The sequence below is a fragment of the Herpailurus yagouaroundi genome, unplaced genomic scaffold, assembly GCF_014898765.1.
Source record: "Herpailurus yagouaroundi ecotype Mexico unplaced genomic scaffold, PumYag 28, whole genome shotgun sequence".
In the NCBI taxonomy this organism is placed as follows: Eukaryota; Metazoa; Chordata; class Mammalia; order Carnivora; family Felidae; genus Herpailurus; species Herpailurus yagouaroundi.
In genome coordinates this window covers 73,351,227-73,376,925 of record NW_024412376.1, presented here as the reverse complement: position 1 = coordinate 73,376,925, position 25,699 = coordinate 73,351,227, and the positions used below count along the sequence as shown (strand labels likewise).

General features: G+C 36.7%; 1 protein-coding gene and 1 non-coding gene across 7 annotated transcripts in view; one reads left to right on the top strand and one right to left on the bottom strand.

Moving 5' to 3' along the window:
• Nucleotides 1–420: 420 nt before the first annotated feature.
• Nucleotides 421–560, top strand: LOC121040619 (U4 spliceosomal RNA). The gene has a single exon (XR_005795373.1). It is a non-coding gene; the product is annotated as a U4 spliceosomal RNA (small nuclear RNA).
• Nucleotides 561–12,595: 12,035 nt separating this feature from the next.
• ZGRF1 (zinc finger GRF-type containing 1) overlaps nt 12,596–25,699 on the bottom strand; it is a 93,061-nt gene continuing 79,957 nt past the window's right edge. For all 6 annotated transcript variants that reach the window (XM_040475701.1, XM_040475706.1, XM_040475730.1 and 3 more), the window contains 5 exons: nt 25,420–25,543; nt 14,332–14,508; nt 14,065–14,199; nt 13,115–13,376; nt 12,596–12,962 (listed from right to left, as the gene is read on the bottom strand). In XM_040475701.1, coding sequence (XP_040331635.1) covers nt 12,817–12,962; nt 13,115–13,376; nt 14,065–14,199; nt 14,332–14,508; nt 25,420–25,543 — 844 coding nt within the window. In that variant the 3' untranslated portion in view covers nt 12,596–12,816. The remainder of the gene's footprint in view (nt 12,963–13,114; nt 13,377–14,064; nt 14,200–14,331; nt 14,509–25,419; nt 25,544–25,699) is intronic.

The following is a 25,699-nucleotide window of genomic DNA, read 5'->3' as shown; positions in this document are numbered from 1 at the left end:
TTGAAAATGGGTCTGGATTAGTCATAAATACATATTGCAAACTCTAGGCAATCACTAAAAAAAGTAAAAAAGTAAGAACAAACCAACAAAAGCAAAAACAAAAAAAGAAGTCTAACTGACACACTAAGGAGGAAAAGAAAATGTAATCATATAAAATGTTCAATTGAAACGATAAAAGGTAGAAAAAGCCAAGAAGACAAAACAGGAATAAAGATCAAGGACAATCATATAAAATGTTCAATTGAAACGATAAAAGGTAGAAAAAGCCAAGAAGACAAAACAGGAATAAAGATCAAGGACAACAACAATGAATGTGGGAGATATTAATCCAAATATATCAACAATACTTTGAATGTCAATGCTCTAAATGCACCAATTAAAAAACAGAGTCTGTCAGAGTGGTTCAAAAAACAGAACACAAGCTTTGCGCAGTGGCAGTATCGTAGCCAATGAGGTTTATCCGAGGCGCGATTATTGCTAATTGAGAAAACAGAACACAACTATATGTTGTCTACTGGAAAACCACTTTGACTACAGACAAATTATAGATTAAATATAAGTGGAAGGATAAAAATACACCATCCTAACACTAATCAAAGGAAAGTGGGAGTAGCTATACTAATTTCAGACAAAACAGACTTCAAAGTAATGAAAGTTATCAGGGATAAAGAAGGGCATTACATAACGAGAAAGGAATCAATTCTCCAAAAGACATAACAATCCTTAATATATATGCACCTAACAACAGAGCATCAACGTAAGGGAGGCAAAAACTTATAGAACTGTAAGGAGGAATAGATATATCCACTAATATAATTAGATACTTCAACACCCCTCTCAGGAATGAACAGTCCAACAGGTAGAAAATCAGTAAGGACATAGTTGAATTCAACAACACCATCAATGAACTGGATATAATTGACATCTCTAGACTACTTCATTCAACAATAGCAGAATACACATTTCTCTCATACATGGAACACTTACCAAGCTTGAACATATTCTGGACCATAAAACACCGTAACACATTTAAAAGTATATAAATCATACAATATTGACTTTCAGACCACAGTGGAATTAAACTAGAAATCAGTAACAGAAAGATAACTGAAGAATCCCAAAACATATGGAAACTAAACAACACACTTCTTTTTTTTAAAGTATATTTATTTATTTTGAGAGAGAGAGAGCAAGTTTGGGCCAGAGCGAGAGGGAGAGAATTTTAAGCAGACTCCTTGCTCATCGTGGAGCCCAAAGTGGGGCTTGATCCCATAGAAATGAACCAATTCCTTGAAAGATACAATCAGCCAAAACTCATAGAAGAAAAACAATCTGAAAAGACCTATATTTTTAGAGAAATTTTATCAATAACTAATAACCTTCCAAAACAGAAAGTACCAGACCCAGATGGGTTGACTGGTGGATTCTACCAGACATTTATGGAAGAAATTGTACCAAATATCCAATTCCCTGCAATTTCTTTCCAGAGGATATAAGCAGAGGGGATACTTCCGAATTTTTTTTTTTTTTTTTTGAGGCTAGCATTACCCTAATATCCAAACCAGTCAGATATAACAAGGATAGAGAACTACAGAACAGTTATCTCTCATGAACATTGATGCAAAGATCTTCAACAAATTATGGGCAAATGAAATCCAAAACAGAATTATATGCCACAACCAAGTGGGATTTATATAATCCACCACATCAAAAACTGGGAAAGAAAAATCACATTATCATCTCAATAGATGCAGAAGAGGCAATTGGCAAAATCCAATACCTATTCATGATAAAAACTCTCAGTAAGTTAGAAAAAGAGGGGAACTTTCTCAACTTGTTATAAAGCCTAGCTATAAAAAACCTACTGCTAATTCCATACATAATGGTGAGGAATTCAAAGCTTTCCCACTAAGAACAGGCACAAGGCAGGATGTACCCTCTCACCACTGCTTTTCAGCATCATACTGGAAGTCCTTGGTAATGGAATAAGGCAAGAATAGGAAATAAAAGGCAAAGAGGTTAAGAAAGAAGATATAAAACTGTCTTTGTTCATAGATAATATAATTGATCTGTGTAGAAAAGAGTCCACAAAAATCTCCTGAAACTAATGAGCAATTATTGCAAGGTTGCCAGTTACAAGGTTAATAAACAAATGTTAACTGTTTTCCTATATGTTGACAATGAACAAGTGGAATTTGGAATTAAAAACACAATACTATTTATATTAGTACCCGATTCAATGAAATACTTAGGTATAAATCTATTAAAATATAAGATCTATTTGAGGGAAATTACAAAGCTCTGAAGAACAAAATCAAAGAACTAAATAAATAGGTATTTCATCCTCACGCACAGGAGGACTCGATATTATCAAGGTATCGGTTCTTTGCACTTTGATCTGCCAATCCAATATAACCCCAGTCAAAATCCCAGCAAATTATTTTATGAATATTGACAAACTGATTCTAAAGTTTATGTGGCCAGGCATAAGACCTACAATAGCCAACACAATATTGAAGGAGAAGAACAAAATTGAAAGATTGATGCTACCAACTTCAAGACTTGCTATAAAGTTTTAGTAATCAAGACAGTGTAGTATTGGTAAAAAAAAAAAAAAAAAAAAAAAAAAAAGACAACAGAGCAGAATGGAGTCTAGAAATAGACCCCTATAAATATAGTCTACTGATATTTGACAAAGGAGCAAAGGCAATCAAATGGAGCAAAGGATAGTCTCAACAAATGATGCCGAAACCACTGGACATGCACATGCAAAAAAATGAATGTAGACACAGACTTGACACTCTCCACAAAATCTGCAAAATGGTCCATCACCTAAATGTGAAATGCAAAACCATAAAACTCCTAGAAAATAACATAGGAGAAAACCTAGAGTACTTTAGGTATGGCGATGCCTTTTTTGATACAACACCAAGGGCATGATCCATAAATGATCATAAAAATAATAAAAGAAATAAATGATAATCTGTGCCTCATTAAAAACTTGGGCACACACAAAAAGAAAAGATCAAGAGAATTAGAAGACAAGCCACAGGACTGGGAGAAAATATTCGCAAAAGACACATCTAATAAAGAGTATCCAAAATGTACACAGATCTTAACACCTCACCAAAAAAAAAGATACAGATGACAAATAAACATATGAAGAGATGATCCACACCATATGCCATCAGGGAAATGTGAATTAAAAAAACGAGAGCACTACACATCTATAAAATGGCCCAAATCTAGAACACCAAAAAAACCAAATGCCAGTGAGGATATGGAGTGACAGGAACTCTCATTCATTGCTGGTGGGAATGCAAACTGGTACAGCCACTTTGGAAGATAGTTTGGCAGTTTCTTACAAAACGAAATATACTCTTACCATATGATCCAGCAATCACACTGCTGGGTTTCAACAAAGGAGTTGAAAACTTCTGTCCAAACAAAAAACTGAACATGGATGTTTATAGAAGCTTTATTCATAATTGCCAATACTTGGAGGTAACCAAGATGTCCTTCAGTAGGTAAGTAGATAAATAAATTGTGGTACATCCAAACAATGGAATATTATTCAATGACAAAAAGAAATAAGCTATCGAGCCATGTTGTGGCACCCATCTGCATATTAGTATAATTTTCATCTTTTCATGTATAATTTTCTCAAGAGCACCCAGCAGCAGCCCAGGTATGAGAAATGGAAAAGGATGTTAGAGTTTTATCAGCTGGAAAAACCCACAGCGAAGAGTCAATGCACCAAGGCAGTTGAGTGTGATTAACACAGTGGTGTCTGGGCAGATGGGAAAAGATCAAAGGATGCAATAGGGTTGGCAGAACAGTAAGGAGTCAGGAGATGAGAGATCATGATGAAGCCAGGGAGTACATGTTGGGGAAGTGAGGGAGAGGCTGTGGTCAGTGGCATGTTGGAGTAATTTATGCTGATGACAAATCTCAGGTGATTGTTTAAAAGTATGAACATGGCATGAACTGGAAGACAATACTGTTCAGTAAAAAAAGCAAGGTACAAGAAAGTGTGTATAGTAGAGTACCATCAGAGGGCAAAGCCACTAATATTTATTGTATGCTAGTAAAATATTTCTGGAAAGAAATTTAAGAACCTTATAATATTGGTTGACTCTGGGGAAGAGAACTGGGTAGCTGAAGGACACGACAGGGAAGTAGACTTTTCACTCTGCTCCCTTTTGTTCCTCTTGAATATTGAATCATGTGTATGTTATTACCTGCTCAAAAATATATAAATAAGCCTAGACAAAAGGAAGGGAAAAGAAAATATGATATAATGAATAAACACAGAACAAAGTGAGGTATTCATGCTTTAAGTATACAAATTAGGCATATATATGGACAAATACTAGAAGGTGAGAAAAATAAGCTCAACTTGATTTGTTCAAAAACATAGAAGAAAATTTTAAAAAAAAGAAAGGAAAACATGCGACCTGGACATTCTAGATTTTATATTATTCAATGTGTAAACACTGAGAACCTATTGTGGTGGTGCTGATCCTAATTTAGAAATGCAGAATAGGTTTTGAAAAGCCATTGGCACTAAAGTTATGAATGTAGCACCCTTTGCAATATGTTCTTTATTTTGTCCTTAGCCCCTTGTATTCAGTCAGCTTGCTTACACAGTATGCCTGATACGTGAAAACAAGTCTCATATAACAATGTCTAGACTCAGCAATTTCCCTGAAATGCTGTTCATTACACTTCGTCTGATGCCCTGATTCTGCACTCATGTGATGTCTCCATGTGGAAGGTCATCATTATGCATTCAAAACACTGGATATGGCCCATGATATGTGAAAAGAGTCATAGACTACTTGGAGATGCCATCTGGTTAGACACACACACACACACACACACACACACACACACACACACACACACTCACCCCATCTGTGAGACTTGGTATCTTTTCATGCCTCAGAATTTGTCAACCCTGAATATTCCCCATCAGTTACCCACCTCCATGCACATCCAGCCCTCTTCTACTTCTCGTTGCCTTACCTGATCTTCAAAGATCTGGCCTCTACCTCACACCCCAAAGCCTGACACTAACTCTAGGAGTAAGGAATCTGGAAATGTAGGTAACAATGTATCTGAGCTCCCAACATCATCATGGCCATGGTAGTTCTTGCTTTATTTAGAAATAGACACTCCAAAAGAATGGTCAAAGAAGCCTGATATTTTTACCTCAAGAATTCTGCCAAGTTTCTCTATCAGGGATAGCTTTAGCCTGCCCCACATAGGCGCAAGGTGGTACATAACTAATTCACCTGTACTCCATGCCTGGGCTGACAAATAAGACAAGCTGCACACATGTGTTCCCGAATACTGAACCAGCCTGCTTTCCATTGAATATGGGGCCAGCCACAGAGTAGATGCTCAATGAATGCACTGACTTCAACTGAATCAAGGAATGATTTCTATTCCCCAAAGCCACAAATCCATTATAATCCAGCCAATAAAATAAATGTACTCAAAGTTTCTGTTGTAAAAGAGGTACTCTAGGGGCTCCTGGGTGGTTTGGTTGATTAAGCGTCCAACTCCTGATTTCAGCCCAGGTCATGATCTTAGAGTTCATGAGATGGAGCCTCGCATCGGGCTCTGCACTGACAGAATGGAACCTGCTTGGGATTCTTTCTCTCTGTCCCTACCCCACTCATTCTCTCTATGTCTCCAAATAAATAAATAAACTAAAAAAAAACCCAAAAAACAAAAAAAGAAAGAAAGAAAGAAAGAAAGAAAGAAAGAAAGAAAGAAAGAAAGAAAGAAAAGAATAGGAGAGAAAATCAATAATAAAGAGACTAAATAAAACAGAAGAGTTAGGGGCACCTGGGTGGCTCAGTCGGTTGAGCATCTGACTTCGGCTCAGGTCATGATCTCACGGTCAGTGGATTCAAGCCCCGCATCAGGCTCTGTGCTGACAGCTCAGAGCCTGGAGCCTGCTTCGGATTCTGTGTCTCCCTCTCTCTCTGCCCCTCCCCCGCTCATGCTCTGTCAAATATAAATAAACATTAAAAAACATTTTTTTAATTAAAAAAATAAAAATAAAACAGAAGAGTTAAAAATATTAACCTATCTAGTATTTCAGGATGAAAAGAACTCAGGGCCTTGCAGAGATATTTGTATTGTATTTTTCCTTTATTCTATCATCAAGTCATGCTAATATAAACCAAAAACACAACTTGAGCTAAACACACATTTCACTCATGACTAATTACGAAGCAGGCATTTCAAGTCAGCATTAAGCTAATGTTTTTAGAACAATTATTTAATTTTCAAGGTCCAATATCTGTCGAGTAAATCACCAACTTCCATTTCCTTCTTATTTAATATAAAAAAATCAAATTAGTAGAAAGCTATTTCACAGCTGTCTTTAAATTAAACCATAGTCAAGAGCATGCAGCATTGCCAAATCAAACATTCTTTTTGTTCCAATATCATAGAACAATACCAAACGTTACATTTTACTGTGAAGTTTTAAGCTGGGCTTCATAATCTCAGATTTTAACTTGTGATTTTTCACAAACGACTCAAATATTGAAATGCATATTTCTAAGGACAGGGGTTGGCAGCAGAGTATGAAACATGTATGTTCTTTTTAAGTCAACTTTTGAAAATAAGGATTTTAGGAATCACCAGCTCAGCTATTAAACTTCTTTGCTGGTAATCAGTTTGTCTTGCATTAAGTAGCAAAGTGGATCCTAGTAGCAAATGTAGACCTTCAAAGACCTTCAAAGAGCAATCAACAATCTGATTTCTTCACAGTTTGGATGAATGTTTAAGCGTGCAATTGCTGTTAAACTCAGGAACACATTTGGGACAAGGCTTGGAGAATTATGAAACAAGTTTTGTTTCTTCAGTGGCTTTATTTCTTTCCCAAACATAAAAGAATAGTTTTACAGAAGTAGACTGGTCATTTTTTATTATAAAATAATTCAAGTAAGCGGTTTTCTGTTTTAACTGATAAAGACAACACTTCATTGCTATTAATTATAATCAAGCCCTTGCCATTTTTCCATATAGAATGAGTAAATGTTCCTTCGTTAATGTTTAAAATCATACCCCAAATGGGTTAACTTATTCACATATATACATTGTTGTTTGTAACGATTATCTCTGGGTAGTGGATCCCTAGGTGCTTTTTGTTTTCTATTGTATACTCTGCTGTATTTTACAAATTTTCTACAAAGAGAATGTATTCTTTTATAATAAAAAATTGTGGGGGGGGGGGTAGGCACCTGAGTGGCTCAGTCGGTTGAGAGTCCAACTTGATTTTGGCTCAGGTCATGATCTCATGATGGTGGGATCAATACCCACATTGAGCTCCATGCTGCCTGCTTGGGATTCTCTCTCTCCCTCTCCCTCTGCCCCTCCTCTGCTCATGTGCACATGAGCATACACATTCTATAAATAAGTAAACAAACAAATAAATATTTTTTAAAAAATTTAGGAGTGACGTCAACAAGATGGTGACATAAGTTGTTCCTGACTTTGCTCCCCCACACCAGAACAACCACCACTCAAGAATAAGACCCACTGAGAGAATCCTAGAACACAAAAATGAGGCTGAAACACCCCCACATCACAGACACCGGAAGAGACTGCATTCAAAGGGTAAGAAGTGACTACATGTTGACCACATTGCCCCTCCCCTGAGATAGCACAGCACCACTTGGAGAGGTCTCCCCTGAACCTCTGGATCTTCCAGTGAGAAGAGACCCAAGAGGAATAGCCAGTCATCCCCAGCATTGGGTCACTTTAAGGAAGTCCCTACTCTGATCTCACTCCATGGAGATTGCTGGGGAATCTGCAGGGCCCAGCCACTGGGAATCTGACTGTGACAAAGGAGGCAGGGGCTTACAACAAACAGGACAGTCAGACTGAGTTCACACCTGCAGTGCCCAAGAAGTAATCCCAACCAGGGGTTTTTGCTTACCTGCAAAACTCTGACCAGGGAGCTCAGCAGGTAGGAGATCTGCCTGATTTAGTTCCTCAAATGAATTCTGCCAGCTCTAAAGCCTGGCTTGCCCCAGGCCCAAGCCAAGGACCTGAATCAGAGCTCCACCCTCTGTAGAGTGTCTTATGGCCCCATCTGACCAGAAGGGCTGGCACAACTGGAATCTGCGGTCCAGCAGCAGCAGTAGAGCAGAGAAGTGGATGGGCAGAGCTGATTGTCCCCGGAACAAAGCCAGTACTGGGAGTGGTGTTCCCACACTACACACAAGCGGAGGGGTCAATTCACAGCCCAAACTGAGGGTAACTTCTGGCTCCTCCCCGTGAAACTTCAGAGTAGCCTGAAGTAGCCTCTCCCCTTCCCACCCAGACAAAGGAGCTTCAACATAGCCCCATCCCTGTGAACAGTGGCTTTCGACCCCATCTGACCAGAAGCGCTGTGACAACTCCTGGAAACTGTGTGGCCTAGCAGAACTCAAACTGAGAGGTAGACAGCAGAGCCAATAATTTGACAGGCAAAGCCATGGTCCTGTTCATCCAGGGAACGTGGGATGTGGGTTGGTTTGAGTTAAGACAACAAAGAGCATCTGAGAGTCTCCCATGGCATTTGAGAATCTAATTCACAGCTCCGCTCATTGCTGAATATAGCCTTTACTACGTCTGACCAAGGAACCTAATACACAAGATGCTACACAGTCCATTCAACAGCACTGCTTACTGTGGCACTGGAACAGAGAGCGCAGCCCAGGCTTCCCCCCTCTGCAGAGAAGAGCCAGTGGCCTCACCTGACCAGGGAATTCAGTGTACAGTCTGACCTGATTTGGGTTGCTCAATGATGAGCCGTCTGGGCCCTGGATCCTTTCCTACTGTGCAGGCAACCCAGAGACCATCCTACAGCCTCGCTTGGGTAGGGGACTGAGCCAGCCGTTCTATCCAAATGTTCTCTGCCAGTGGCACAACCCCCCACCTAATCGTCAGAGCTCAAACCCTTACCTCACCCCAAAACAGACAATACCATGCCCCACCTGCCCAACAACACCGCCAAGAAATCCAAACTGAGCTGACTGGTTAAGAACTGTCTCTGCGAAAGCAAATCTTTAAAGACTGGAAGGGGAGCCTGATTACTCAAATGTACAGGTACAACATACAAATCAAGGATCATGAAAAATCAGGTAAATATGATACCACCAAGGAAAGCTAATATAGCTCCAATAATTGACCCTAAAGAAATGGAAATCTATAAATTATCAAAGAGTTTAGAATAATCCTCTTAAAGTTTAGTGAACTATAAGAAAACACAGACAAATAAATGAAATTAGGAAAACAATGCATGAAAAAAAACCCACAAGAAGTTTGACAAGGAATAGCAACCATCAAACAAATTAAGAGACATAACCCCCCTTTTTAAAACTAGGATTGTGAATTATGTACCATTATTACTATGTTGCAGAATCTAACTATGACTATATATTTACTATTATTGGTGGGATTTACACTACCTGTGTTTATGTTAATTAGCATTCTTTTACTTTTGCTCAAAGAACTCCCTTTGGAGGGAGGTCTGGTGGTAAGGACCCCCCTCAGCTCTTGTTTGTTCAGGAAACTCTTTATCCCTTTGTTTCTGAAGGACTTCACTGGCTATAGAATTTCTGGTTGACAGTTATTTTCTTTTGGTATTTTAAATATGTCATCTCATTCTCTCCTGGCCTGAAAAGTTTCTACTGAGAAACTGGTCAATAGTCTTATGGAGTTTCCGTGGTATATAACTTCTCTCTTTTCTCTTGCTCCTTTTAAAATTGTCTTTGACTTTTAACAACTTAATCACTATGTGTCTCAGCGTAGTCCTATTTGTGTTGACCTACTTGGGATCCTTTATCCTTTGGGCCTCATAGATCTGAATGTCCATTTCTCTCCCCACATTCTCTGATTGCTTTAAATACAGTTTCTGTTCTTTTTTCTTCTTCTGGAATTCCCATAATGTGAATAGTGTTTGTTTTGTGTTTCATAATTCCCAAAGGCTTTCTTCAATCTTTTTTTTTTTTTTTTTTTTTTTTTTTTTAGTTTTTGCTTCTCTGGAGAATTGTCAATATCCCTTTCAATGTCCTTTACGTAACAAATTCTTTTACATGGCAAAGTCTACTTTTGAAAATCTCTATTGAATTCTTCAGTTGTATTTTTTAACTCTAGATTTGTTTTTTGTTTTAGATGGTGCCTATTTCCTTGTTGAACTTCTTGTTTTGTTCATACATTGTTTTCCTAATTTAAATGCACACTAAAGGGATCATTCATCATGATCAAGTTGGATTTATTCCTGGAATGCAAGGACAGTTTAATATATACAAATCAATGTGATACCCTGCAATAGAACAAAAAAATGAATCATCTCAATAGATGCAGAAAAAGCATTTGACAAAATTCAATATCCATTCACAATAAACTCTCAATAAATTAGGCAGAGAGGAACATATCTCAACATTATAAAGGCTATATATGACAGGCCCACAGCTAATATCATACTCAATGATAAAAGGCTGAAAGTTGTTCCTCTAAGATCAGTTAAAAAAAAATGGGCAAAAGAACTAAGTCTTTTCTCCAAAGAAGATATATGAAAGGCCAGCAGGTATGTGAAAAGATGCGCAACATCACTAGTCATTAGGGAAATGCAAATTAAAACCACAATGAGGTATCTATCACCTCATGCCTGTTGGAATAGCCATCATCAAAAAGACAAGACAACAACTGTTAGTGTGAATATGGAGAAAAGAGAACCCTTGTGCATGTTTGTAGGATTGTAAATTGGTATAGCCACTATGGAAACAGCATGGAGTTTCCTCAAAAAAAAAAAAAAAAAATTAAAAATAGAACTACCATATGATCCAGCGATTATATACTTCTGGAGATATATCCAGAGGAAATGAAAACTCTAACTCAAAAAGTCATCTGCACCATTCATAGTAGCTTAGACGTGGAAACAACCTAAGTGCCCATTGATGGATGAATGGATAAAGAAGTTGTGATATAGGGCCACCTGGATGGCTCAGTTGGTGGCACATGTGACTCTTGATCTTGGGGTCATGAATTCAAACTCCAAAAAGGGTGAAGAGTTTACTTAAAAAAGGCAGAAGCTGTGATACATATATCATATGTAAATATGAATATGAATGTACATCATATATGAATATCACATGTTATTTAGCCATGAAAAACAAGGAAATCCTACCATTTGTGAAAACATGGATGGACCTTGAAGGCATAATATTAAGTAAGTCCAAGAAAGACAAATACTGTATGATCTCACTTATATGTGGCATATTAAAAACAAAAATCCCCAAACTTCTAGAAAAAGAGATCAGACTTGTGGTTACTAGAAGTGGAGGGTAGAGGGAGGGGGAACTGGAAGAAGGTGATCAAAAGCACAAAATTCCCGTTATATGATAAATAAGTACTAGGAATGTATGGACAATGTGATGACCACAGCTAACAGTGCTGTACAATATACAGGAAAGTTGTCAAGATAATAAACCTAAGAATTCTCATCACAAGAAAAATTTTTCCCTTTTTCTCCCTCTTTTTATTGTACCTATATGAGAAGATGGACGTTAGCTGAACCTACTGTGGTCATCATTTCACAATACATGTAAATGAAGCCATCATGCTGTATGCCTTAAACTTATGCAGTGACGTATGTCAATTATTTCTCAATAAAACTGGCAAAAAAGAGTAATAAACATAAGTAGATTAATTATTTTTACAGTGGAATATCAAACAGGAACAAGAATATTAAAAACTACCAATATTCAAAACAATGTGAATGAATCTCATGAGAATATTTAATCAATCACATGTAGAAGCATAATGTGATTCCATTTCTATAAAGTCCAAAGCCTGCACATGATAACATGAATCTCAAACCTATGTTTTTAAAAGTTATGATATTGGTTACTCTGAGGGTGAGAGTGTAGTTAGTAGCAGTGAGGGGACACTGAAGGGGCTTCCCGATACTGGTTATGTTCCGTCTGTGATCTGAGTGCTGATTACAAAGATGTATTCACTTTATGAAAACTCACTCAGCTGTATACTTGTAATTTGTACACTTTTCTATACGTGTGTATTAAAAAATACTTCAAAATAAAAAAATTTAAATCCCTTATATATTTTATATACCAATATCTACCATGTGAATAAATGCACAGGAAAAAGACTAGAAGGAAACGAACCAAAGGTAGTCTCTCATTCATTCATTTGTTCATTCATCCAATGGCTTACTGAGAACCTACAATACCAGGTATGGTGCTGGGTACTGGACAAGGCCAGGTACTGAGCACTGCATTCTCCAGGAGTGAATTTTTTGTATTTTTCTTCTTCTTTTTATATTTCTAAAAAGTTATTGTGAATATGTTTTTACTTATAACTGGGCATTATATATATTTAGTTTTTAAAGATTCTGATAGAACTGTAGTTCAGAAAGGGGTGTATTGATACAACTTTGTAGCCATGTTCTAATAGATGAGTTTTTGAGATATTTACTTATTTTTGAAGTAACATTGGTATTTCCCAGGAGCTTTTCCATACCCTTTGTAAAACTTATTCCTTTAGCAAAAAGAAATAATAGTTCTTAGAAAAAAGTGTATTTTTATTAGTAAGATTTTATATTATGTTCAACATCTGCCTATCTTAATATAAGTATGTATATTTTTTGAAGAACAAATTTTTATTTGGAGTTAATTTATTACATAAGTATTATAAATTTTTTATCAATAACAACATTTTGGGGTAGTAAAAATATAAAAAATATAGTGCGTAAAATGAATTTGAATTCATATAAATACAAATGATCTATGCCATGACTTTTTGTGAATGAGATTTATCTTTTTCACTCTTTTTCTTCTGTTTCTCTTCTGCTTGTTTTTCAGAATAATCTTTAAGAAGATGATTCAGCTGTGGTTCACATTGGCTTGCGTGTTGTAATCCATCTTCCCTTCCTAAAAAAGAGATAAAATGTGAGACGACGATATTTCAGTCATCTCACACAGTGGCAAAGTCAGAGCTAGTCCTACCTGAACCACTCCAAGCACTAACTCAAGAGTCATTTTTAATTCAAAACACTTGAATTAAAGACATTTTTATATTTTACCTTCACAGTGTTGGATCACACGTCCCCAGAGTCGATTTTTCCGCAAACAGGCTAAATTTCCCACGATCAACAAATGCCTCCTTCCTCTGGTCAATGCAACATTCATTCTTTTTTCTGAATCAATAAATCCTACTTGTCTTGTCCTTACACAGGACAGAATAATAATCTCCTTTTCAGCTCCCTGAAAAGCATCTACTGTGGATACCTGCACGGCTTTGATATCAGGATGATCAAAGTCCACGGCATTGAGTGAATGACAAAGCTGTGGAGGAAAAGACAGATCACACAGGGAAGAGACCACGAAGAACTTAAGCCCTGAACCTATTCAAAGCAGCCATTTTTATTTAACTAGTAGTGGATAATTTTCATTTTTTAATGATTCACATAGATTTGATAGTTTCTAAAATGATTCATAAATAACTAGATGACAATATAAATTAGAAAACAAAAGCAAAAGTGATGATTTATCTATTGTTGGGGAATTCATCCAGATATACTAATTCAGAGTTGAAAATTAATAATAGAAAAGATGAAAAATATTTTAAAAAAGAAAAAAGTAAAAACTAGTTAGAAGTAATTGGTTTACATGTATATTAATATTTGCTACTTTTGATTTATTAATAAAATGAAATAATAATGAAAGAACATTTTGGAAAACAGAGATTGAATCCCATCTGGCCCAAAACACAAAGCATACACTGTATTTTCTTCCCTCTAATTTGTTTATTTGCATTTTTGCCCTAACAGCTGTAAACTGAATTTAATTAAACCTTGTTAGGTTTACATTTAATTATACAGAAAAAAAGCCAGACCACACAAAAATCAGAATTTTTAAAAATGTTACACTCCCAAAAGTTTTTTAAGTACCAAACCCAACTACTACTCAAATGTAACTATCAAATATTGTAACAAAAAGTCACAATATTTAAGTGTCATAATACGATACAAACCTTGTACATCTGGGATTTGTATAATGTTATCACCCCGATCACCGAGCCTGCTATTCCACTTACAATCAGTGATTGAATCAGCTTGAGTGTAAAAGCAGCTTCTGCCACATTATGAAAGCTGTTATCTCTTTCAATCTGGAATATGAAACAGAGCCTAAATTATATTTCCCAGAAAGGCTGTGGAAAGACCAAGAAAACCATATAAACAACAACAATAAAATTAAACCAGGAAACTAAACCATGTTGACTCTCATTAATGTCATTTACCTGCTCCAGTCCTTTAACGTTATAGAAACACAGAGTTGGGAGCCATTCCAATAAAGGGCTCCTCTCTGTTTCTGAAATGCCATTCATGAGGTTTCCTTCATAAAACAGATCATTAGAGATAGCACTGATTGCAGGGTGACAACGGTATTGGGTTCTCAACAGAACTGGCTTATGACCCTAAGAAATTTAAATGAAGAAAAAAAAATTAAAGCATTTTTTTCCTTAGGGGGAAAAAAAGATTAGTATTTAAAAATTTAAAAATATCAACATACTGTGCTCTTAGTAAATGAATTACAACTATGATCAAATAGACTATAAATAACAATTTTTAATTACTAAAAATATCTTCATGGTAACCTATTATTTACACCACAAAATTATAAAGCATGTCAAATATTAGACTTATCTAGTAAGTTTGGTGACTAACATTAGGTGGTTTCATAATGTATGTGGCACTAAATTGAAAAGGAATCTTTAAAAATATATATTTGAGGGGCACCTGGGTGGCTCAGCCGGTTAAGTGTCTGACTTCAGCTCAGGTCATAGTCTCACGGTTTGTGAGTTTGAGCTCTGCATCGTGCTCTGTGCTGACAGCTCGGAGCCTGGAGCCTGCTTTGGATTCTGTGTCTCCCTCTCTCTGTCCCTCCCCCGCTTGCACGCGTGCTCTCTCTCTCTGTCTCTCTCTCAAAAATAAATAAACATTAAAAATTTAAAAAAAATGTTAGAAAGACTTGCTGATAGCTCATTAATTTTCCTCCTTGGGCATAAGCCATCTTTTATTTTGAATCTTCAATCTTGTTAGTGCATCATAAAATCCACATTCCATCCAAGTTAGAGCTCTTGTAGAGCATACTCTGTGTTTGCAAAATGTTCTGGAGCACTATTTGAACATTTTGAATAACTACAAGGTACTCCAATAATAATAATGCATAGTTAAAGGCAGGATTAATGATCACACAGACAAGGTATCTTTTATGGAAGAAAAACAGTAAGGAAAAAAACAGTCCTTGTATTATTTAGGGCCTAAGTTTGCAGATGAGTCTAAGTCAGTGGGCATGTGAAAACCTTGCCAAAAATACAAAATATGCTCAAAGTACAAAAATTCTCAAATGATTTTTTTTATTCAAAGGACCATTATTTAGTACTAGAAACAATGTTAGAAAAATGATTAAATTATGGTATATTCACATAATATTTGGTGATTAAAATATTTGTGACAACAGTGATGATTACAAAGCTAGTAATAACACAGGGAAATGGTTTATTATAATGCAAGGTTTAAAAAAGGCAGGAGAGTAACTACATGGTATGGTTTCAACTATGTAAAAATACATATTTTTACAGATTTATTGCGATATAATTGACATACAACATAATTGTGTAAGTATAACACAATTGTATAAGCTGAAGGTGAACCATGAATTGATTTGATATTCATATATTGCAAATTGACTACCACCATAGCATTAGGTAACACCTCTATCACATCACATAATTAGGTAATTACATTTCTTTTTTAATAGTGAGAACATGCAACATCTACTCTCTTAGCAATTTTCAAGTATATGATATTATTAACTATAATTACCATGCTGTTAATTAGATCCCCAGAACTTACTCATCTGATAACTGGAAATTTATGCCCTTTGACCAACATCTCCCTCTTCCTACCTTTCTACCTCCTAGCTCATGGTAACCACCATTCTACTCTTTGTTTCTATGAGGTCAGCTTTTTTTTAGATTCTACAGGTAAGTGATAACATACAGTATTTATCTCTTTCTGATTTATTTCACTTAGCATAATGCTCTCAAGGTATATCCATGTTGTTGTAAGTGGCAAGACTTCCCTCTTTTTTTATGGCTGAATGATATTCCATTGTGTGCACATATATCAAATATATGTATTCTTACAGTGTATATATTTGATATATGCAGACACCCCTAGGATAAAAGCTGGAAGGAATGATACCAAAATATTACAAAGGATTCTCTCTTGGGGGCAGTGAGGTTATTATAGATTTTTTTTAACCTTTTAGTTTTCTGTAGTTTCCACACTTTCTATAATGAATAATAGATATTATTGTTTCTTTTAATTAATTCTGAACTAGTTCAAATATACAGAAAAGCAAAAAAATATAATACTCATCTATGTACCACACAAATCTGACATTAGTATTTAGTCATCTTGCTTCAGATTTCCTTTTTGTTAAAATATGAAATGTGGCATAGATAGCTATGCCCCCCCCCTCATCTATTTCCTCTACCACCTTGTCTAGAAACAGTTCCAATACTAACTGTGTTTTATGGCATTCCCATGCAAGCTTTATATGTTTCATACATGGGCATGTATGTATGAATAATACACATTATTTGCTGTGTTTTTGAAATTCACATAAATTGTATTTTATACTATTTATACTATTTTATACTATTGTATTTTGTACTTTGTACCTTGCTTCTTTCAACATCTACTATGTTTATGAGAATGATCTATATGGATCAAGTTCATTCACCTTGAATGTTTTATATATTCCATTTCGTAAATTCAATCCCATTATATTCTACAAGTAAATCCACTTTATAGTGTATCTTTATTTGGCCTTTCAAAATTCCCTCAATAATCTACTTCATGTTTTAAAAATCATCGACAACAGATAAGTGAAAGAGCAAAGAGCATAACGGCATGTATTGTATGGTAGCATTTGTAAAAGAGGGGGGAAATATTTTATCTATTTGCTTATGATGGCATAAATTATCACTAGAAGAATACAAGAAAAAGATGACAGTGCTTTGGGGGAGAAAAACTGAGTGGCTGGGGGACAGGAGTAAAAGTCTTCACTCTATGGTTCCTTTAGAATTTGCATTTTGAATCATGTGACTAGGTTACCTATTTAAAAATGTTTTCAGAATCTAAATAATTTTTTAAATTAAGATTTTTAAAAAGCCAATGGAAAGGTCTGATTCAAAAGAATCTGAACACGGACTTATCATGGAAGGGGTAGAAAGTTGTGCAATTCAATTCAGTTACAATTAATAACTCAAGATAATTGAAAGCTTGAGTCTTCACAAAATTGAGTACAACTCAACTCAAAACAACACAACTTGAAACTCAGTGTAAGGGGAAACTTCTGAAAAAGGTGGAATAACACTGACTTGCAGAATCCATTCTCCAATATCTAAAGAAACATCTACAACAATATATTAAAAACAATAGCAAAGGAAAAATTCAGTAGCCATGCACCAAAGAAAGGTTTAGAGACAACTCAATGCCATAAAGTTTATAAAGTGCTTATCAAGAAACAGCATTCTAAAGCAGAAGGGAGAGGGGTGCCTGGGTGGCTCAGTCGGTTAAGTGGCCGACTTCCGCTCAGGTCATGATTTCGCGGTCCGTGAGTTCAAGCCCCGCGTCGGGCTCTGTGCTGACAGCTCAGAGCCTGGAGCCTGTTTCAGATTCTGTGTCTCCCTCTCTCTGACCCTCCCCTGTTCATGCTCTGTCTCTCTCTGTCTCAAAAATAAACGTTAAAAAAAAATTAAAAAAAAAAAAATAAAGCAGAAGGGAGAAATGCAGTACAGATCTTTCTTGACTTATGATGGCGTTACATCCTGATGAACTCATCATAAGTTGAAAATGGAAGTGAAAATGCATTTAGTACACTTACCCTATGGAACATCATAGCTTAGCCTATTCTACCTTAAACATGCTCAGAATACTTACATTAGCTAGCAATTGGGTTAAATCATCTAACACAAAGCCTAATTTATAATGAAATATTGAATATTTCATGTAATTTATTTAACACGATACCGAGAGTGAAAATCAGAATGGCTGTATGGGTGCAGAATGGCTGTAAGTGTATAGGTTGTTTACAGTCATGACCATGTGGCTGACTGGGAGCTGTGGCTCGCTGCACTGCCCAGCATCATGAGAGAGGATCTTACATCATATCGTTAGCCTGGGAAAAGATCAAAATTCAAGATTCAAAGGATAGTTTCTACTAAATGTGTATCACTTTCACACCATTATAGAGTTGAAATTGTTAAGTCCAAATATTGTAAGTCAAGGACCATCTGTATGGTGAGATTCCTAACTTCTCTAGAAGTCATAACATAGAAATTGCTCCTAAGAATAGTAATGAAAGAGGGAAAGTGATCTGAGCAGTTAGTTTTTAGTGAAGTGAAGGCTCTGAGGATGAAACATCAAACTGGGGGGACACCTGAAGTCCAAGAATATTCCTTGTCTGGCAAAGGGACAATACCTCCAACTATGTGGAATGAATCCTGATACTGGATATTTAATAAAACCTTAGAATTGAGAGAGCCCATGTAAGCAAAAAAAGGCAGTACACGTTCTTAACTTTTTTTTTTTTACTTATTTTTGAGAGAGAGAAAGAGAGAGAGACAGGGAATGAACAAACGGGGGAGGGGCAGAGAGAGAGACACACAGAATCCGAAGCAGCTCCAGGCTCCAAGCTGTCAGCATAGAGCCCCACGCAGGGTTCGAACCCATGAACCGTGAGATCACGACCTGAGCCAAAGTCGGACACTCAACCGACTGAGCCACCCAAGTGCCCCAAGACAGTACACATTCTTAATTCAGTTCTATTCCAGTCCCACACCTACCCCACTCCCCACACCCTATTTTCAGGGTACTAAGAAAATACAGAATCTGAGAGCTACCTAAGCAAGAACATCAGGAGATCAAGCAGGAATGGCAACTGTGCTCACACACTACAGCTTCCCCTCAAACTAACAAGATAAAGACAATGCAAACACTATGTATAGAACGCAGCCTAGACAAAATATAACCAAGAAACAGAAGAAAGTTTTCCTCAAGTCTCAACCTTTAGAATATAATCAGAATGTAACTGAGTGAAATAAAATCTCAACAGTGAGATGATGAAAAGAGAATGAGATTTAAAAAGATAATATTAAAAGGGAAATTTCAATCCTAAGAAAACAAACTAATTTTCAAAATAGTATCATTAGAGAACTAAAGGAAGCAAAGAACAAATGGAATTTCTTCATAAAACTCACTACAACCCAACTTAAAACTCAATGCAACTTCAAACTCAATGTAAGGGGAACAGACATATTAGAAAGCCTTCACAGATAATGAAGACAAAAAATTAAAGTAACATTAATGGAAACAGATAAAGATACCCAATATAAAAATAATTGAGGGGCCTTTGTATTTTAGACCAAATGTGTCTCCGACCCCAGTTCCTATGTTGCAGCCCTAAACCCCACGGAGATGATATTTGGAGGCGAGGCCTTTGGAAGGTAATTAGGTTCAGATGAGGTCATGAGGATGGGGTCCTTATGATAAGATTAGTTTCCTTATTAGAAGAGGAAGAGGCCAGAGTCTTTTTCTCATTCTACCATGTGAGGACACGGCCAAGAAGAGCATTCTTACCAGGAACCAAATCTGAAGGTACCTTGATCTTGGCCTTCCCAGCCTCCAGAACTGTGAGAAATAAATGTCTGTTGGTTAAGCCACCCAGTCTATGGTATTTTCTTACAGCATCCTGCACAGACTAAGCTACTGGTAGAGAATTCATCAGGTAGAGCAGAAGCCTTTCCTGAAACAAAGAAACAAGAGTCTCCAGTTTGAGAGAACTTTTATTACAGAACGATTAGTTACAGAAAGCTCCACACTGAGATATACTGTGGCAAATTTATAAACTTTAAGGTTGTAAAAAGAGTTATTGTATCTGGGTAGAAAAAATAAATCATTACAAGGGGAAAATAATCAGGCTGGCCCTAAAATTCACAGTAATACTTGATGCAACTATTCAATAAGCCAAGATGCCTTTTACATTTAAAAGCAATGGACATTTTGAAACAAAACGGACTCAGGAAAGTATGTATCTGTAAGTCATTCTTGAAAAAAAAAAATTGATGATGAAGTCCAAGGCACCCATATGAATGACACTGAAACTTCTAAATATAGAACTAATTCTAGGGTCACCTAGGTGGCTCAGGTCATGATCTCATAGTTTGTGAGATCGAGTCTTGGGTCGGGGCTCTGTGCTGACAGTGTGGAGCCTTTCTGGGATTTTCTCTCTCTCCCTCTCTCTCTGCCCCTCCCCCACATGCATGCGCACACGTGTGTGTGTGCGCGCGTGCGTGCGTGCTCTTTCTCTCTCTCAAAATAAACATTTTTTTAAAAAATTAAAAAATATATAGAATGACTCTAAACAATCGTACAAATTATGACTATAGAACAAAAAGAATAACAACGTAACTAACAAAAATAGGAATAAGGGAAGGGATAAGAAAAGGGGGAAAAGCATGAGAGCACTAATATCTCTACCATTTAGAGCAAAGCAATCAATCCATCCATCTAAAATCTCTTGTTAGAAGGATCTTTTAGGAAATACTATCTCTTAAGGGTGAAGAAACATTTATTTGAGATTTAATCATTCTTTTAGTTTCATTTCCATTTTTCTTCCTCTGTTAAGAAAGTACAGATTATTGGGTGTCTGGGGGCTCAGTAAGTTAAGCATCTGACTTCAGTTCAGGCCATGATCTCATGGTTCATGAATACAAACCCTGCTTCAAATGAGCACAAGCCCCACTTTGGGTGAGCATGAGCCCTGCTTTGGGTGAGCCCCACTTCTCTCTCTCTCCCTCTCTCTCTCTCTGTCTGCCCTTTGCTCAGTTACACCCTCTCTCTCTCTCAAAAAAAGTACAGATTATTGAAAGTTCAAACAGCAAAGTAACTCCTTAAATGCAATTTAAGCTAGCAACACTGATAAAATTTTTCTTTTGGTAGATTTTCTATATTCTTTTGGCTGTAATATTTTAATCTTCTGCTTATAAAAATAGCTTGATTTTGAATATTGCATCAAAACAATAGTAATAATAAAGAGATAAGCAAATTGTGGTAAATGCATACAATGGAATATTATTCAGCCATAAAAAATTAAATAATATAGACCAATGGAATAGAATAGAGGGTCCAGAAATAAACCTGCACATAGTCAACTGATTTTTGTCAAGGGTGCCAAAACCATTCAATGGGGAAAGGACAGATTTTTTTGACAAATGGTGCCAGAAAAACTGAATATATGCTTGGGGAAAAAAAAAAAAAAAAAAACCGGACCATATCTTATACCTTTACAAAAATAAACTCAAGATGGATCAAAGAATCTTAAGTTAAATGTAAGACCAAAACTATAAAACGTCTTGAAGAAAACACTGGGGAAAATTTGTATGATACTGGATGAGGTTTCATGGATATGACCCCAAAAGCACAAGCAACACAAGAAAAAAAAAATAGATAAACTGGATTTCAGCAAAATTACAGAACTTTTGTTCATCAAAGGAAACTGTCAAGGGGCGCCTGGGTGGCTCAGTCAGTTAAGTGTCTGACTTCAGCCCAGGTCCTGATCTCACAGTTCGTGAGTTCAAGCCCCACGTTAGGCTCTGAGCTGATAGCTCAGAGCCTGGAGTCTGCTTTGGATTCTATGTTTCCCTCTCTCTCTGCTCCATCACTGCATGCACTCTGTCTCCCTCAAAAATGAACAAAGGTTGGGGCGCCTGGGTGGCACAGTCGGTTAAGCGTCCGACTTCAGCCAGGTCACGATCTCGCGGTCCGTGAGTTCGAGCCCCGCGTCGGGCTCTGGGCTGATGGCTCAGAGCCTGGAGCCTGTTTCCTATTCTGTGTCTCCCTCTCTCTCTGCCCCTCGCCCGTTCATGCTCTGTCTCTCTCTGTCCCAAAAATAAATAAACGTTGAAAAAAAAATTAAAAAAAAAAAATGAACAAAGGTTAAAAAAAGAAAAAAGAAAAGAAAGAAACAGACTCTTAACTACAGAAAACAAACTGATGTGGTTACCAGAGGGGAAGTGGGTGGGGGATGGGTTAAACAGGTGATCAGGGGGGCGCCTGGGTGGCGCAGTCGGTTGAGCGTCCGACTTCAGCCAGGTCACGATCTCGCGGTCCGTGAGTTCGAGCCCCGCGTCAGGCTCTGGGCTGATGGCTCGGAGCCTGGAGCCTGTTTCCGATTCTGTGTCTCCCTCTCTCTCTGCCCCTCCCCCGTTCATGCTCTGTCTCTCTCTGTCCCAAAAATAAATAAACATTGAAAAAAAAATTAAAAAAAAAAAAACAGGTGATCAGGACTAAGAAGGGCACTTCCTGTGATGAGCGTCAGGTGTTGTATGGAAGTGTTGAATCACTACACTGTACACCTGAAACTAATATTACACTGTATGTTAACTAACTGGAATTTAAATAAAAACTTAAAAAACAAAGAGAATGGATTTAAAAAAAAAAACCCATAAAATTATTATATGACCCAGTAGTAGCACTTCTGCATGTATACTCAACAGAACTGAACGCAGAGACTCGAATAGCTATCTGTATACCAATGCTCATGGCACTGTTATTCACAATAGCTGAAAGACAGAAACAACCCAAATATCCATCCACAGATGAGTGGATATATGAAATGTGGTATTACATACAATGGAATATTATTTGGTGTTAACAAGGAATGAAATTCTGACACATATTACAACATGGACACACTCTGAATGGATTATGCCAAGTAAATAAGCCAAACACAAAAGGACACAAATCATATGATTATACTTATATGAAGCACATAGAGGAGGCAAATTCACAGAGGCAGAAAGCTGAATAGAGGTTACCAGGTGCTCAGGAAAGAAGAGGAATTATTGTTTAATGGGTACAAAGTTTCTGTTGGGATAATGAAAAAGTTGTGGATAGGAGTAGGGAGATGACTACAGTACCATTAAGAATGTATTTTTTTTAATGTAATACAGTATTGATATATGCTATAATGTAGATAAACCTCAAAAACTCGGTGCTAAGTGACATAAGCCAGGCACAAAAGGTCACAATCTATATTGTATAGATTCTGGGTTGTATATGATATGAAAGTTGTAAGATTATATGACATAAAGTATACTGACTAGATATGACTATGCAGACTGAAAACAGACTGGTGGTTGCCAGGGTCTGGAGAGAGGAGGGAATGGAGAAACTGCTAAATGGGTATGGGTTTTTATTTTTGGGTGACAGAAGTGTTTTCAAATAGAGCCCGTGTTTACACAGTACTGTGAACGTATTAAATGCCACTGAATTATCCACTTTTAAAACGGTTAATTTTACATTATGTGAATGTCACCTCTATTTAAAGATATATTATCACCACTGTTATTCAACACAGTATTGGAAGTCTTAGCCTCAGCAATCAGACAACATAAAGAAATAAAGGCATCCAAATCGGCCATGAGGTCAAACTTCCACTTTTCGCAGATGACATGATACTCTATATGGAAAACCCAAAAGATTCCACCAAAAAACTGCTAGAACTGATTTTGAATTCAGCAAAGTTGCAGGACATAAAAACAATGCACAGAAATTGGTTGCATTCCTATACACCAACAATGAAACAACAGAGAGAGAAATAAAGGAATCGATCCCATTTACAACTGCATCAAAACCCATAAAATACCTAGGAATAAATCTAACCAAAGAGGTGAAAAATCTATACACTGAAAACTATAGAAAGTTTATGAAAGAAATTGAAGACACAAAGAAATGGAAGAAGATTCCATGCTCCTGGATAGGAAGAACAAAGATTGTTAAAATGTCAATACTACCCAAAGCAATCTATATATTCAATGCAATCCTTATAAAAATAACGCCAGCATTCTTCACAGAGCTAGAATAAACAATCCTAAAATTTGTATGGAACCAGAAAAGACCCCAGATAGCCAAAGCAATGCTGGAAAAAGAAAACCAAAGCAGGAGGCATCACAATCCCAGACTTCAAGCTATACTACAAAGCTGTAACCATCAAGACAGTATGGTACTGGCACAAGAACAGACACTCAGATCAATGGAACAGAATAGAGAACCCAGAAATGGACCCACAAACATATGGCCAGCTAATCTTTGACAAAGCATATTTATCCAAGGGATACAGGTATGCTGTTTTGAAGGGGCACATGCTCCCCAATGTTTATAGCAGAATTATCAACAATAGCCAAAGTATTGAAAGAGCCCAAATGTCCATCGATGGATGAATGGATAAAGAAGATGTGGTATATATATTTATACACACACACACACACACACACACACACACACACACACACACACACAATGGAGTATTACTCGGCAATCAAAAAGAATGAAATCTTGCCATGAGCAGCTACATGGATGGAACTAGAGGGTATTATGCTAAGTGAAAGTAGTCAGTCAGAGAAAGACAAATATCATATGACTTCACTCATATGAGGACTTTAAGACACAGAACAGATGAACACAAGGGAAGGGAAGCAAAAATAATGTAAAAGCAGGGAGGCGGACAAAACATAAGAGACTCTTAAATATGGAGAACAAACAGAGGGTTACTGAAGGGGTTGGGGGAGGGGGATGGGCTAAATGGATAAGAGGCATTAAGGAATCTACTCCTGAAATCATCGTTGCACTATATGCTAACTAACTTGGATGTAAAGTAAAAATAAATACATAAATAAATTAAATTTTAAAAAAGATATGTTAATAATTAGGGGAGCCTGGGTGGCTCCATCGGTTAAGTGTCAGACTTGATTTAGGCTCAGGTCATGATCTCATGGTTCACTGAGTTCGAGCCCTGCATTGGGCTCTGGCTGACTTCTTGGGATTCTGTCTCTCCCTCTCTCTCTGCTCCTCCCCTGCTCAGGATCCCTCTCTCTCAAAATTAGTAAATGTTAAAAAATATATGTGTGTATATTAATAATTAATTTAAAAAATTCTTTTAAATATGAAGCAGCACTCTACAACAGCTCTACAATAGGGGACATGGATAATAAAGACATTATAGAGTTTTTTAAGATATTAGAGCAAAAGCAATATATTTACTACCCACTATTAAAGTAGTACATGGGGAAAAGATTCATTATATAAAAGGGTACTTAAATTACAAGGTGCTAGTTATCTTTAAGAGGGGTACTTTCTAAACAGTTACAATTATTTTAGGGCAGGGACTAAGTCTTCTAAGATTTTCATTTTCGATCTATCTACGCAGTATATTATCCATAAATGATAATTCTGCATGAATTGAACAGTAGTACCATTAAGCAGAGCCGATCAAAAAGAGTTTGTTCTAATCCATTTTCATGAGCTGCATCAGAACCCTGAATAGTAGGAGGAAGCTGTTTGGGATCTCCAACAAGAATCAGCTTTTCACACTCGAACCTAAAAACAGAATTCCAAAAATTAATCTAAGCAATAAGAGAAGGCATGCATTGACATCATTTGCTGCACTATTTTCCAACATGTATTCCCAGAGTTCTGGAAACTAACAAGGCTTAATAATGCTAATAAATGTATTAAAAGGCTTTGAACTTAGTA